Source organism: Biomphalaria glabrata, chromosome 9 (genome assembly GCF_947242115.1).
Source record: "Biomphalaria glabrata chromosome 9, xgBioGlab47.1, whole genome shotgun sequence".
Taxonomy (NCBI): domain Eukaryota; kingdom Metazoa; phylum Mollusca; class Gastropoda; family Planorbidae; genus Biomphalaria; species Biomphalaria glabrata.
Genome location: NC_074719.1, coordinates 10748468 through 10761846, shown reverse-complemented (window position 1 = coordinate 10761846; position 13379 = coordinate 10748468). Strand labels below are relative to the sequence as shown.

The window sequence follows — 13379 nt, the reverse complement described above, 5'->3', positions numbered from 1 at the left end:
CAGCTGGGGCTGAGTAGCCACTAAACATAGCATTCCTCATAAGTCTTCGGAATCAAAGACAAGCCTATCATTTTTGTAGAATAGTTTGTAGCTTCTGTAAATGCATGAAATGCCGTCACAAATGACACAAGTCATCTGTGAGTTTGATCATAGTTTGATGGATTATAAACATCTTACTTCTTTGCCTTATATTAAATGGTCCTTCTGTCTGTTCCACTAGGTTTATCTAAATATCATTGATATATCGTAACATGTCATCAAAATAAAAACTAGAATCTCTGCAACTGGTTTACAAGTCAGAAGTCATCAATAACACTTGCCATTTAATTTAGATTACTGATTAGTCAAATTAGTGACTGATTATTCGATTCATTTTAGGCCTATAATTTTTTTTATGTGAATATATAATGATCCTTTACACTTTGTGACTTTACTAGTAGATCTATACTTTGGAGTAGACTTGTTTGTTGAGCTGAAGTCGGAAGTACACATTGAATTTTACTGTGATCTAGATCTAGTAATCATCTAGTCAAATGTAGTGATCTACTTGTACTAGATCTAGAGTCTAGTAGTAGAGAGAGTAGGCCTATCTGTCATATCGTGATCAGTAGGTGGCTGAAGTTTTATAAATCTATTCCATGACAAAAACCCTGGCTAGATTTAGATCTACTGGTCTAGACATCTAGATCTAACTAGAATTAAACTAGATAACTGAATTAGAGAAGTAGCTTTCTGGATCTAGAAGTAGAATCTATATATTACTAATATTAGATCTAGTTGCGTCAAACGCTTAATTTTTGGTTGTTGTTTTTAATAAAAGCACATAAAATACATTGTATTTTGGCAATAAAAATACCCAGTTGGTAGTCAAGTAATTCTAATAATTAATTAATGAATGACTATCAGTATTTGTTTTAGATCTATCAGATTCATATGACTTATTATTTATACTTATTTTATATCATTCGTCCAAGAAAATCTAGCTCTAGATCTATTTCATTTTAGATTAGGCTATAGTTGGTTTTTTTTTTTTTTTTTTTTTTTTGTCATTTTATTTAGGCTACAATATTATCAAGATTAACTTTTTCTTTGTTTCCCACGAGACGTGTATGACTATAGCCTAGTCCTTTCGATAATAAAAAAAAAACGATTAGAAATGCTTAGCTTGGAGTGTCAAAACTGTATAAGCCTCCTATTTTTATTTCGTGCAATTTAGTATATCGTAACAAATACGCATTTGGCGGAACGGTAGACAGGTCTTCATCCAGATTTAGTGTAAATAAACCAAACACAGAAACACTGAAAGATTGTATTTTCGGAATTTAGATTCAATTTTTTGGAAAATAAGTGGCATTTTATAGGGTGATCGAAAAAAAAAACTTTTGTGACGATCTCTTATTCAGGGAAATTGTATCTATTTTATCAGATAGTCAGAAAATGGATAAAGTTTTTACAGATCTAATAAAATATAGTGTGGGGAAGTTTTACTCTCAATGAAGGTCAATCCAAGTGGCTCTCGGAGTAAATTTCTTCTTTGGCATCCTCATCGATTTTTCAAAATGGTATGGTGCGCGAAAAAGATGCGCGACGGCACTTCGACTCTCTTTGTCTTTGTAAAAAACTCGAAGCTGGTGTTCCATTAGTATAGTTCCATGGGTGGACTGAAGACAGCCCTTTAAAACTCCAACTTCAGGGGTTCACATTCTGACTGAGGTGCCATTGTTCACTGCCCTCCCTTAGCAAACTGTTATAAAACTGTTTTTGGACAAATAACATTCTGCTGTTTATCAAATTCAGAGCCCGTGCAATAACTGTTTATGATGAACACATATTTTGATGTTTCGAATAACATTTTGTTGCTGTTGTTGCATCATCATGATGATTTCCTTGTAATCAAAAGCTGTTCAACTAGTAATGAAGCTTTATTTTTGAAAGTGATTTTTAGCGGTCATTGAAAGGGGGAAAGACGCTATTTGTTTTGTGTGGCCTGTCTGTCATTGGTCCATTGGTGACTTGGATGGGGGCCGCCTCTGAGTTTGTGTGATAACACAAACCACAAACTCTCTTTGTAATCTTGTTTTCCCTTGGATTGCCTCTACTTAATGTACATTGTTATTAAAACGTAGCTTATTTAAAAAGCCAGTGATGTCGATGTGATTGTAAATACGTTGGCTTTAATGATTATATGACTTAGTTGGAACATGTCATTGCACTAAATCTTTCTTCTGGTTAAACCATATCCTAAAATCTTTTTATTTGTTCATGCTAAAAAGACTACTATAACAACTTGTGGTATGACTGTCCTACGCTCTTTCTTCTCCACAATTATGCTAACCGCTTGTGGTCTGGCGCTCTATCGTGTTTCACATTCGTGTTATTACCATTTTGTTTTAGAAAAGAATTGATTAGCATTCAATAAACACAACATTGTTGGGAATGTTTACAACTTTGAAAGCAGAAACAAATATCAATTATTAAAGCGGGAAAATGATGCTTTATTATAAAAAAATATATTTATAGATATACATAAAAAAAACGTTGGCATTATATTGCATGTAGTATTCCATTATTCAAAATCTTCCTTGATTTCAGGTAACATAGCTTGCGTTCAACAAATAATTTTGTCTAAATAAAACGCAAGTAATTTGTAATTGATATAAAATTACTGTTTATTTACTCGGCCTTTCTGAAAACAGGCGAGTCTCGGACAATGCTTTTCAGCCTCAGCTCGGGTGGAAATGGTCGTTAAAGGAATCGATTAGGCCTATAGGGAAGCAAGCCCCAACAAACATGTCATTTCTTTCTCGGGGGGGGGGCGTTTTTTTTTTTATATGGCGGACACCTGCACGGTTGATGTGGTACAGAGAAGCAATATAGGGAAGTTTTCTCGATGTGGTCGGCCTTTAGCCTCGCACGTATCCCCGAGTGCCTTCGGAACGAGCCATCAGACTCAGAAATAGAGATGTAATAATAATTTACATCTGTTTGGATCTTTCCCAGGCAGACGTTTCTTTCAACCAGGCAGATGTGGGCAACTTTCCAAAGCCTTGAGTTCCTAAAGTTTGTATGTCTTGGAGACCATTTGGCGGCCCTCTACCTGTGCATGGGGCCCTTTGCCTCTCCCACCCCCTGTCCTAGACCTAGACAATCACATGCAACAGAATTAAGTGACCTGACATGGTTTACTCTAGTGTCCTCTAAGCCTGGAGTGAAACGCATCCTATACAGCATGTAGCCCAGTTTTCAGCACCCAGCTATGCACCAATGACTCACTCCCCAATGTGATGGTCAGGGATACTGACCCGTTAAAACGAAGGAGTCATTGACGAAGAAAATGTAAAGAAGTAATGCATTAAGTGAGAACTAATAAATGAATACGGTTGATATTTATTTGGATGATTAGCACTATTTATGAACAGATCTTTATGTTAGCCTGTAACATTATGGATATTGATTAGGGTGATCAGATGTCTTAAAGGACACATCTTTATATTACCTGTTAGTGATGTTTTTGTTACTTCTAGTCAGGGCTGGTCTTAGGCCACTGCAACCTACGCGGTCGCAGTGGGCCCCGCGCTTTTATAGGCCCCGCGCTAATTCTAGGTGTAATTATTAAATTGCAAAATATATACGAAAAATTACTGGAAATCTGAATTTATTAAAATCTCCTGAAAACTCATACAAATCTCCTGAAAAATATACAAAATTGTCATTTGTGTGTGTCATTCATTGCGGAAAACGCGATAAATAGAAAAAAAGGGATTGTCAGCTTTCATGTAATAAAATGTAATAATCGGGCAAATTTTCACCTTAATCGGAAGTTCCAATACTTTATATACTCTTATAGTCACTGACATATAAATATTCCATAGGTTGCAAGGTTCGTAAAGTAAAGTTAATTTGATCGCAATTTCGTACTTAGTAAAGAATGAATAAAATTCAAAGTCGAATTTATTTTCTAATACAAAATCTTAATTTTCACTCACTATCCTTATTTCCACTCAGACAAGGCCCCGCGCAATCAGTTTCACATAGGACCCCGCAATGTTAGAACCGGCCCTGCTTCTAGTCCTCGCTCTTTGGCGTCTGTTTTTTTTTTTTCTTCTTTTTATTTTAGTAGTTGTACTTATTCAAGTTATTGAAGTGTTAGTATTGTTGTTGTACTTATTGATTTATCATTTTTGCTGTTGTACTCATTGATGTATTAAAAACTGTTGTGATGCTTCTTGTCACTGCTGTTGTTAACGTTGTTGATCGTGTATTTGTTATTGTTCACGTGAAGGGCATTGTCGTCCATGGAAACACAGTTCTTGCTTGGACTTCTTCTTTATATATTTGTTAGTGTTGTACTTGTTGATGCTTTATTTCTTCCTCTTTATATTGTTAGTGTTGTACTTGTTGATGCTTTATTTCTTCCTCTTTATATTGTTAGTGTTGTACTTGTTGATGCTTATTTTTTTCGTTATATGTTTGTTACTGTTAATGACGTTACAGCTGTTTTTAATGTTGCTGGTGATGTGTTTTTTTTTCTTCCTTTGTATTTTGTTTTGTTACTTTTATTGTTGTCTTATAGTTTTTAATCTTTTAATTTATTTCGCCAGGCGATTTTTCCCAAACGCCAGCACCCTGGATGACTTCCCCTTTATTTGGAACGATCTGAAGAAATATGGCTACCTGACGTCTTGGTGCAACGCAGAGAACATTACCGCCCCCTTTAACTGGAGGATGCTAGGCTTCAAAAATCAGCCGACAGACTTTTATTCCAGGCCGTTCTTCATGGTGGCCAAACCTTACCAAGTGTACGTCGGGAGGTCCAGGAAATTGAAAATGAAAAAATACTGCATCGGGTCTCGGACCTACAGCCAGGTCTGGCTCAATTACTTCAAAGATATTTTTGTTTCCTATCCCAACAAGCGAAAGTTTCTTCTACACTTCCTGGTGGATATGTCTCACGACGACAACAATTTGATTACAATGGTGAGTTGCTGCTGACGTTGTCAATGTTGCAAATATATTTTTTTTTGTTAGCGAGCAATCAAAGATAGCCTACAGTAATCAGGAAGGATAACCCATTGCCGTTCTCCGTTAGTAGCTCCTCTAGCCCTTATATACATTGTACCACTAATATATTTTGTACCAAGTCATGGAATGTTTATTTATCCTGTAAATTACTTAAACCAAGCTCAGCTCAATGTATTTGTACCCGATAAATGTTTAGCAGAATAGCATTATATTTATACGGACACCACACATGATCTGTCAAACTTCTCTCTCCATTCTTCTTTCTGATATTCCTTCTGAAAATATTGAAACCTGCCTTTATACCTGTCTGGGTGGACCACTTCGGGGGGGGCCGATTTTGAGTTTGTTTCCACAAAAACTGTCTTTGCAACCTTGTTTTATTTTATTTTTTCTGAGATACTTACAAATTATAAAAACCATTATGAACTCTTGCATACTTTTAATGAAATCTGCATTGCATTTTCTTTTCTTTTCTAAACAGATGGACTTGGATATTAGAGATGTTGTGAAGTTCTTGTACGACAATAATTACCTTAACAACACACTGCTCATTCTGATGGGAGACCACGGCGCCAGGTACGACAAAGCAAGGCTCACCTGGGCTGGGAAAATGGAAGAGAGAATACCTTACTTCTCCCTCCTCTTTCCGAAATGGTTTCAGAAGAAATACCCAGAAGCCATGGCCAACGTGCGCAAAAACTCGAAACGTCTCACGACCCCGTTTGATTTATACGAGACGTTCCGAGACTTCATTCACTTCACCGGAACTGGAGATGGAGATGTCAGCCGCAGAGGTATAAGCTTGTTCAAAGAGATACCATTGGAAAGGTCGTGCGAGCAAGCAGATATTGCCGCACATTGGTGCGCATGTTTGGCATCCAAAAAAGTCAATCTGAAAGAGGACATTTACGCGTCCACAGCCCTGTCTGTCGCTATGGATACTATAAACAACTTGACTTCACAGTACCGCGACATTTGCGAGAATCTCTCTGTTTTTCAGGTCAAGGACGCGATCAAGATGGAGACGCGGAAAGACGTCCTCCGATTTTCCAACACGGACAGCGTAGGGGGAATTTATAACATTACTTTCAAAGCCAAAAACCAGAACCTCATGAGCCTGTACCAACTAACCTTCTCCACCGTACCGGGGATGGCTCTGTACGAGGTGACCGTGGTCCACGACATCCTGCGGAACCATTTCTTCCTGAGCGAGAAGGAGATAAGTCGGATCAACAAGTACGGAGACACGTCGTCCTGTATACTGAACAAAAACAGACAACTCAGGCAGTACTGTTACTGCTCTAAACAAACCTCGTCCTGGGGCATCAATCTGTTTTAAAACGTTTGTCGTTCATCAGAAGCCGTCTGCATTATTAGAGATGGCAATGTGTACAATCCGACCTGCGATTCAGTTGTGTGTCTTTTACAACACGCTATTTTAAGTAGTATTATCAATCATGGTACACTGTGATTTGAAGCTGACAACAAAAGCGTTGATGTGTAAATACATAGACAGTCAATGTGTTACTGTTAGTAAATCTGCTAACGTTTATACTGTTTTCTCCTGTTAAGCTTGTCTCCCATTTAAAAAAAAAAAGAAGTTACAAACCACTCTACCTCACGAAACTGCGTGCAGAGGCTACTGTCTCATAGCTGGTTGGCTACAACATTAATTGTTATAAACAGTCAGATGCTACCTTCAAGAATACAAAGAGGCATTTTAATAAGATTTTTTTTTTATTGTTTCTAATGAAAAAAAAAGTCTACGTTATATTTTTTTTAGTAATACTAATTTGGAATAATTCTTCAAATACTAGACATATCAACAACAAAATGAAACATGTAGATTTGTATTCAGTTGCTATAGTAAACCAAAAAGAAACCGGAAATACAAATCTAGCTGACTCAGGCCCAGTCTGCTAATACCTTGAAAGTACTGTTCAGATGTAAAACTTTTTGTGAGCATGTAGTTGTGCATGGTTTCATTTCGAGAACCATTTCAATGAAATGTTTGAGCCACCGGTCGTAGTTTTTCTAGTGGATGGAATACTGCAAAATGTTTGTTCTTCGGCGATAAGCAATCGTCTTATTTGTTTTCTGTTTGTTGTACCTACAAATACGTATTTATTCATAGCAGGTTATTCCAGAAGAGAACACAATTCTTGAATGTGTTTCAACTATGAATTCAACGTTTTTTTTTAACTATGAAAATATTTAGAACGTCAAGCCGTTTCGAAGTATTTTATTGTAATTGTAAAATATATAAAACTAGTAATTCATTAAGGTACTCGAGTCTATTACGTAGTACCTTGTGGTGACATTTAAAACGATTTCAAAAGCTGGTTTATGTTATGGAGTCACAACTAGTCTTACACTAAATTATGAATGATACATTTGCATTATATTGACTTAATACTGGTTACAATGTATCCATTGTTTGTTTTTTTTATCTTTATGTATTTTACCTTAGAATTTCAAATCTAATAGAATGTTCGCCAAATTATTTGGTTTTAGAAGACGTTTGAGTTGTGTTGCCAGGTCTTACTACCTGTAAAATAACAGCGTGTTTACACAATGAGTTAATGGATGGCTGGCTGGTCGTTTGGTATGCGCTATGAGCTGTCGTCTGGATGGTCACGATTTGAATCCTGCCCACCTCCAGCCCCCCTACCGCCTTCCTGATGGAGTTTTTGGGCTAGGATGCACAAATAAACAAAACCAATGATTGTGTCTCGGCGCTGTTCTAACAGATGGCACTTTAATTACCAAATGTTATTTTGGAGTCTTTATGATCACTCTATAATGTTAGCATTGGAATAACGGCAAACAATAGTCGTCACTCAGAGTTGTTTACCTTGAGTCATTCATATTTATATTACCAGCAGATGTAATACTATTGTCTCACATAATGAATTTGTTTCTCGTGATGTTTTATGAATGAATGGTCTCAGTTCTGTCATCTGTTGTCCAATCACATTCATTCGCCTGACTTTGATGTGTGCAATATGGTCATTGTGAAGTTGGAACCTTAACTTACTTGGACTGACAACAAAGTATTTCAAAAGTAGGAATTGAATCTAGTTATTAAAGGGGAACGACACTACAAAACAAAACAAGATAAAATACGGAGAAACGCTCTATTGGAGAATTTAGCTCAGAGTAATTACAATACCTCTATTCAACTCATACCTTCGTGGAACCCGGAGCCTTTTTGGTGGACTCGAAAACTAGGACATGGATCTCGAAAACGGCTCTTACGATTTTTCTAGAAATTTGACAGTTTAAATTATATCATTTGGGAAAGAATAATTAGCTCGTTGGCCATACTGTGGGGAAAAAAAGAAATTGATTTCAATTTGGATAGAGAATGAGAAAATATTCATCTAGAAGGGGCTATACGCCTTCTGGTATTTCCGAATGTAGGCATTATTCATTTCGAGTTTAATAAGTCTTCTAAGTCTAGATCTGAAAACCTATTATTAGAATAGTATAAGGTCTAATAGATCTATACATGTGCTTATCCAGTATTGTTTTCTCGCAGGAGGGATAGGAGCGGGATAAAAGATGTCTCACAGTTTAAAATCTAACATTCAGGAGTAATTAAAAGAAAAATAATCGCTCTAAAAGTTGTGTAAATAGTATCGACTTTGTTACTGGAAGTATTTTAAAAGTTGTTCTTGTTTTTGTTATTTAGTCAGAATCAGTGACCTTTCTTCATGGTGTCAATGACGTTATTAATTTGATATTGATATAAACAAAGTATCGCCATCTCCTCCAGTCCCCAGTCCTGTCACTCTTCTATTCAATATCTCTTTGTATTATATCAGTCTCGTGTGGTGTTGATGTGCTATACATTATGTAATCATCTGACGGGAAGCCACGAAATCGAATACCGGTAGTTATATAGCACAATCAAAACGATTCAGGGGGTTGACATGAAGCCTACGATGAAAACAGAATAGCTGACTAAATAACGTGAAGACTGACCAATAATACAGAGATGTAGTGAGCATATCTGGCGCCCCCCCCCTCCTGTTTTCCAGAAACATTACATAGTAATATAGGGCTGTATCAAGCAAATCTATATTTTGAACTTTTGTTTGATTCGAATTGCGTAATCTCTCATCGAGAACAAATGTTGAAGGTCTTTAGGTATGTATATATTGCTTTTACCTACGGAATGTTTTAATCAAAGAATCGTTTTAAGGATATATTGAAATACACGCTATTGATGAATCCACAATTTTAGAAAAAAAATTCCGATCATATTTAATTAATAAGCTTAAAATCACACCATTATGATGAAATTTATCTAATGCCAGATTAAATACCTGGCGTTCAACAGAGAATTATGGAGAAAAATTAATGTTTAAATTAAGTATAAGTTACTGTAAGACCCAATCGTTGCAACATTTTTGTTGTATAAATATATAAAAAAATATCTCTTTCAGTTAGCTAAAACAATGTTTCTCAAACGTTTAATAGTGTCTTTCTGCTAAGATCCAAATTATCACCTTGGCGCATTCCCCCTTATTCAGCGATTGGCCTGTAAGCTTCGGGGGCCAAGTATTTGCATAATTTAAACTTCCTAAATGTATTTTCCTTTGGTCTAGACCAGAACCACACTATTTCTCATTGTAAGAACATCGCAAGTCAATGTTCAATTAAGAAAAGCGTGTAGTGGGGAGGTACTTTTATCTTATATAATACAGACGTTACTTCAAAAAAAGAAGATGATTACGTCCTACGCGCCATGCATCTAGTTATGCATGTTAACCAATGACTTAAATTCTGTATCTGAGATACATTCAAGGCAGATAAGCATATTCAATGTAATGGACTTGACTGAAAGATCATACTTGTGTTCAGAAATATCATACTTGTGTTCAGAAAGATCATACTTGTGTTCAGAAAGATCATACTTGTGTTCAGAAAGATCATACCTGTGTTCAGAAAGATCATACCTGTGTTCAGAAAGATCATACCTGTGTTCAGAAAGATCATACTTGTGTTCAGAAAGATCATACCTGTGTTCAGAAAGATCATACCTGTGTTCAGAAAGATCATACTTGTGTTCAGAAAGATCATACTTGTGTTCAGAAAGATCATACTTGTGTTCAGAAAGATCATACTTGTGTTCAGAAAGATCATACTTGTGTTGCAGTGCTCCTTAGTGTTGACGTAAAAAGCGTCAACTGAATGAAGGCTCATCACTCGGTAAAAGTTTGGCCGTTGTGACATAAGAAATAGACACTAGAATCTTAATCTTCGATTAAAAAGTTTCATCTCAGTATTGCACACTCTCTCTCTCTTAGTAATACTATCGAGATGACTTGAGTAATAGACAAATATATATTGTAACTATAGTGCAAATATAACGTTGTTTTTTTTTTTTTTGGTTCTTGAAAAAACAAAATTTGCACCATAAAAGAGGGAGGGGCGCCCAACGGTTTGAGAACAGTTCAGTTGAATTTGGAACAACATAGAAATAAGTAGAGCTTACACTAATCTAAACTGAAATAAATATATAGATTGTAGATGATATAATGCACATCGACAAATTATGATTAACACAGCGCACCTCTGATGAAACGTGAGTGGAAGTCTCTTGTAGAATTAAACTCAGCACAACAGTCATTTATTAGATGTATGGGAAAATGTTTTGTTAGTTACAAATATTTTTTTCCAGAAAATCATGTCATGCCCCCCCCCCCCAACAGCTACGCTTATGCAATACTACTACTAGTCAAGCACAACGTGAACTGCTTCTGACCTTGAGGTGACCTACCACCCAAACAAATAACGCGAAATGAGGAAGCTGTTAATATGGTCAAGAAATTTCTAGGCAATGTAGAATGTGCACTTTATAGTCATACAAAGGGAGATAATGATGTTAACTCCTGTGTACACATTCATGGCATTGGAATCTTCGGCCTCAAGTTTTTTTTTAATGCAAAAACAAAGACATTCTTTAGCTACCCACGAATGCTGAAATAGGCATGGCAAGAAAAAGATACACACACTAGAGGTAAATAAAGTCTAAAATTTCAAACATTTCACAAAGCAAATGTCTACTATTACGAGCAGGGTGTCATGTGGCCAGCACAACGACCAACGCCTTTACTTTCCCCAATTGAAGTCAGGTACCCATTAGAGTTGGGTGGACTCAGGGGTGTGCTAAAAATCCCAGCCTTCACAGAGATTCAAACCCAGGACCTCAGGTTTGGAAGCAGAGCGTTTAAACACTCAATCAGATGACCTTAACATGATCTGCCCCATAGATTGCAAGGTATGAAAGGGAAATTTTACTCTTGCTTTTACTGGTTTAGGCTTATGCTAAGAAGGCTGCCTAACCTATAACTTAAAAGTACACTTTTACATTCATCAAGTTTACAAATAATAATTTAAGTCATTTAATGGAAAATATTTTTGTTTAATAACAGTCAAACAATGAAATAAATATTTGTTAAAAATAAAATAAAATTTTAAGATATTAATTTTTTAAAAGCTCAAGAGGAAATAACTAATGGTGCAAACATGACTTGCACAAAAAACAGTTGTGTCTGTTCAAAGCATAACATTCTGATACAATTTGACCGATGAACTTCATGAGGCAACAAGATGAAAAAAGTAAAATTACATATATATTATGGAACAACATATAAGCTAAGAAAAATACAACATCAAGATCTACTGTAACATACTGATAGTCTAGACATATTATGTATTACTGACACAAGAGACAATCTTGTCATTCTATCTCAACAGTGTTGTGCTAACAGATTTGACTTGAAGCAGTGTCCTCTCAACATAAGCCTTAACAATTAATACCCTCCACCATAATCCCCACCCCTGTACTGAGAATAGGCCCCTGCATTTCCATTGCCACCAGTTAGAGAAGATGGCCCCCTCCAGTTACTCTCGTCCCCAAATCCTCCTATTCCTTCAGTTCCGAACCCCGAATTCTGTCTGTCGTAATTGTAACCACTATCAAACCCATCACTCAACCTTCCTCCAAAACTTCCTTTACTATTGAAACTGTCCCCCCCACCAGTGTTGAATCTTCCATAGTTGCCACCACCATATCCTCCTCTACCTCCTTGGACTAAACTTCCACCAAATCCACCTCCAGAGGATCCACCATATCCACCTCCAGATGCAACACTATATCCACCTCCAGAAGCTCCACCATACCCACCTCCGGAGGCTCCACCATACCCACCTCCATATCCATCATCAGATTCTCCACCATATCCACCACCACTTCTGTCAACACCAGCTCCACTTCCAAATCCTCCACCATATCCACTGCCAGATCTCTCAGCAAATCCACCCCCATCTCTTCCACCAAAGCCACCCCTATCTCTTCCACCAAATCCACCACCATAGCCACCTCCAAATCCACTACCAGATCTCTCAGCAAATCCACCCCCATCTCTTCCACCAAATCCACCCCCATCTCTTCCACCAAATCCACCACCATAGCCACGCCCTAATCCACTCCCATATCCACCACCAGCTCTTCCAGCACCAAATCCAGTAGAGCCTGCACCAAAGCCGGAGCCATACCCTCCAAGCCTTCCTCCTCTGAAACCATCAGATCGAGCCATCTTTGGTGGAGGGTTGTTTCTATAGGGACTTACTCTGAAATGAAAAGAAAATGTTCAAATTTTCAGACTAGAAACTGATTTTCTTTTACAAAGCTTATATCAATTCACTCTGTCTGTCTGTCTGTCTAGTAAAAAGTTTGTACACATTATTTCTACCACACCCAATATTGGATCAAGCTAAATTGTGCATAACTATTTATTTTACCTGACAACATAAGAATCAATAAAAAAAGATTAACAATTAGTTAATCAACTATTGATAATTAATTATTTTGTTTGGTATCTCAAACAAAAACTATAACAGGATTGAATGACAGCCCTCCTAAAGAAATAGAGGAATAAAATGTTAGACACAAAAGATGAAGGCAAATTTCTTATTACATATGCTAGGACAAAATGGTACAACTACTCTTCCTTCCGTAGTGCCATTTGCCATAAGACAAAAATATATATATATTTATAGCATCTCCTTCATGGTCAAAGATGAGCACATTTCTCATTTCCTATAAACTAGAAGATGACTATAGAGTCCAATCTTCACTTTGAAAAGCTAGCCACACAAATGTCATGGGTAAGTTGGGTCTAATGCAGATAGGCCTGCAAGCAGGCCACACAAATGTCATGGGTAAGTTGGATCTAATGCAGATAGGCCTGCAAGCAGGCCACACAAATGTCATGGGTAAGTTGGGTCTAATGCAGATAGGCCTGCAAGCTGGCCACACAAATGTCATGGGTAAGTTGGGTCTA

At 36.9% G+C, this 13379-nt stretch overlaps 2 protein-coding genes across 4 annotated transcripts in view; one reads left to right on the top strand and one right to left on the bottom strand.

The window, feature by feature from the left end:
- LOC106050684 (uncharacterized) overlaps positions 1-7540 on the top strand; it is a 32160-nt gene extending 24620 nt beyond the window's left edge. For both annotated transcript variants that reach the window (XM_056041804.1, XM_013205708.2), the window contains exons 3-4: positions 4602-4977; positions 5504-7540. In XM_056041804.1, coding sequence (XP_055897779.1) covers positions 4602-4977; positions 5504-6361 — 1234 coding nt within the window. In that variant the 3' untranslated portion in view covers positions 6362-7540. The remainder of the gene's footprint in view (positions 1-4601; positions 4978-5503) is intronic.
- A 3894-nt stretch (positions 7541-11434) lies between these two features.
- LOC106050680 (ATP-dependent RNA helicase A-like) overlaps positions 11435-13379 on the bottom strand; it is a 32814-nt gene continuing 30869 nt past the window's right edge. For both annotated transcript variants that reach the window (XM_013205704.2, XM_013205705.2), the window contains one exon: positions 11435-12666. In XM_013205704.2, coding sequence (XP_013061158.2) covers positions 11847-12666 — 820 coding nt within the window. In that variant the 3' untranslated portion in view covers positions 11435-11846. The remainder of the gene's footprint in view (positions 12667-13379) is intronic.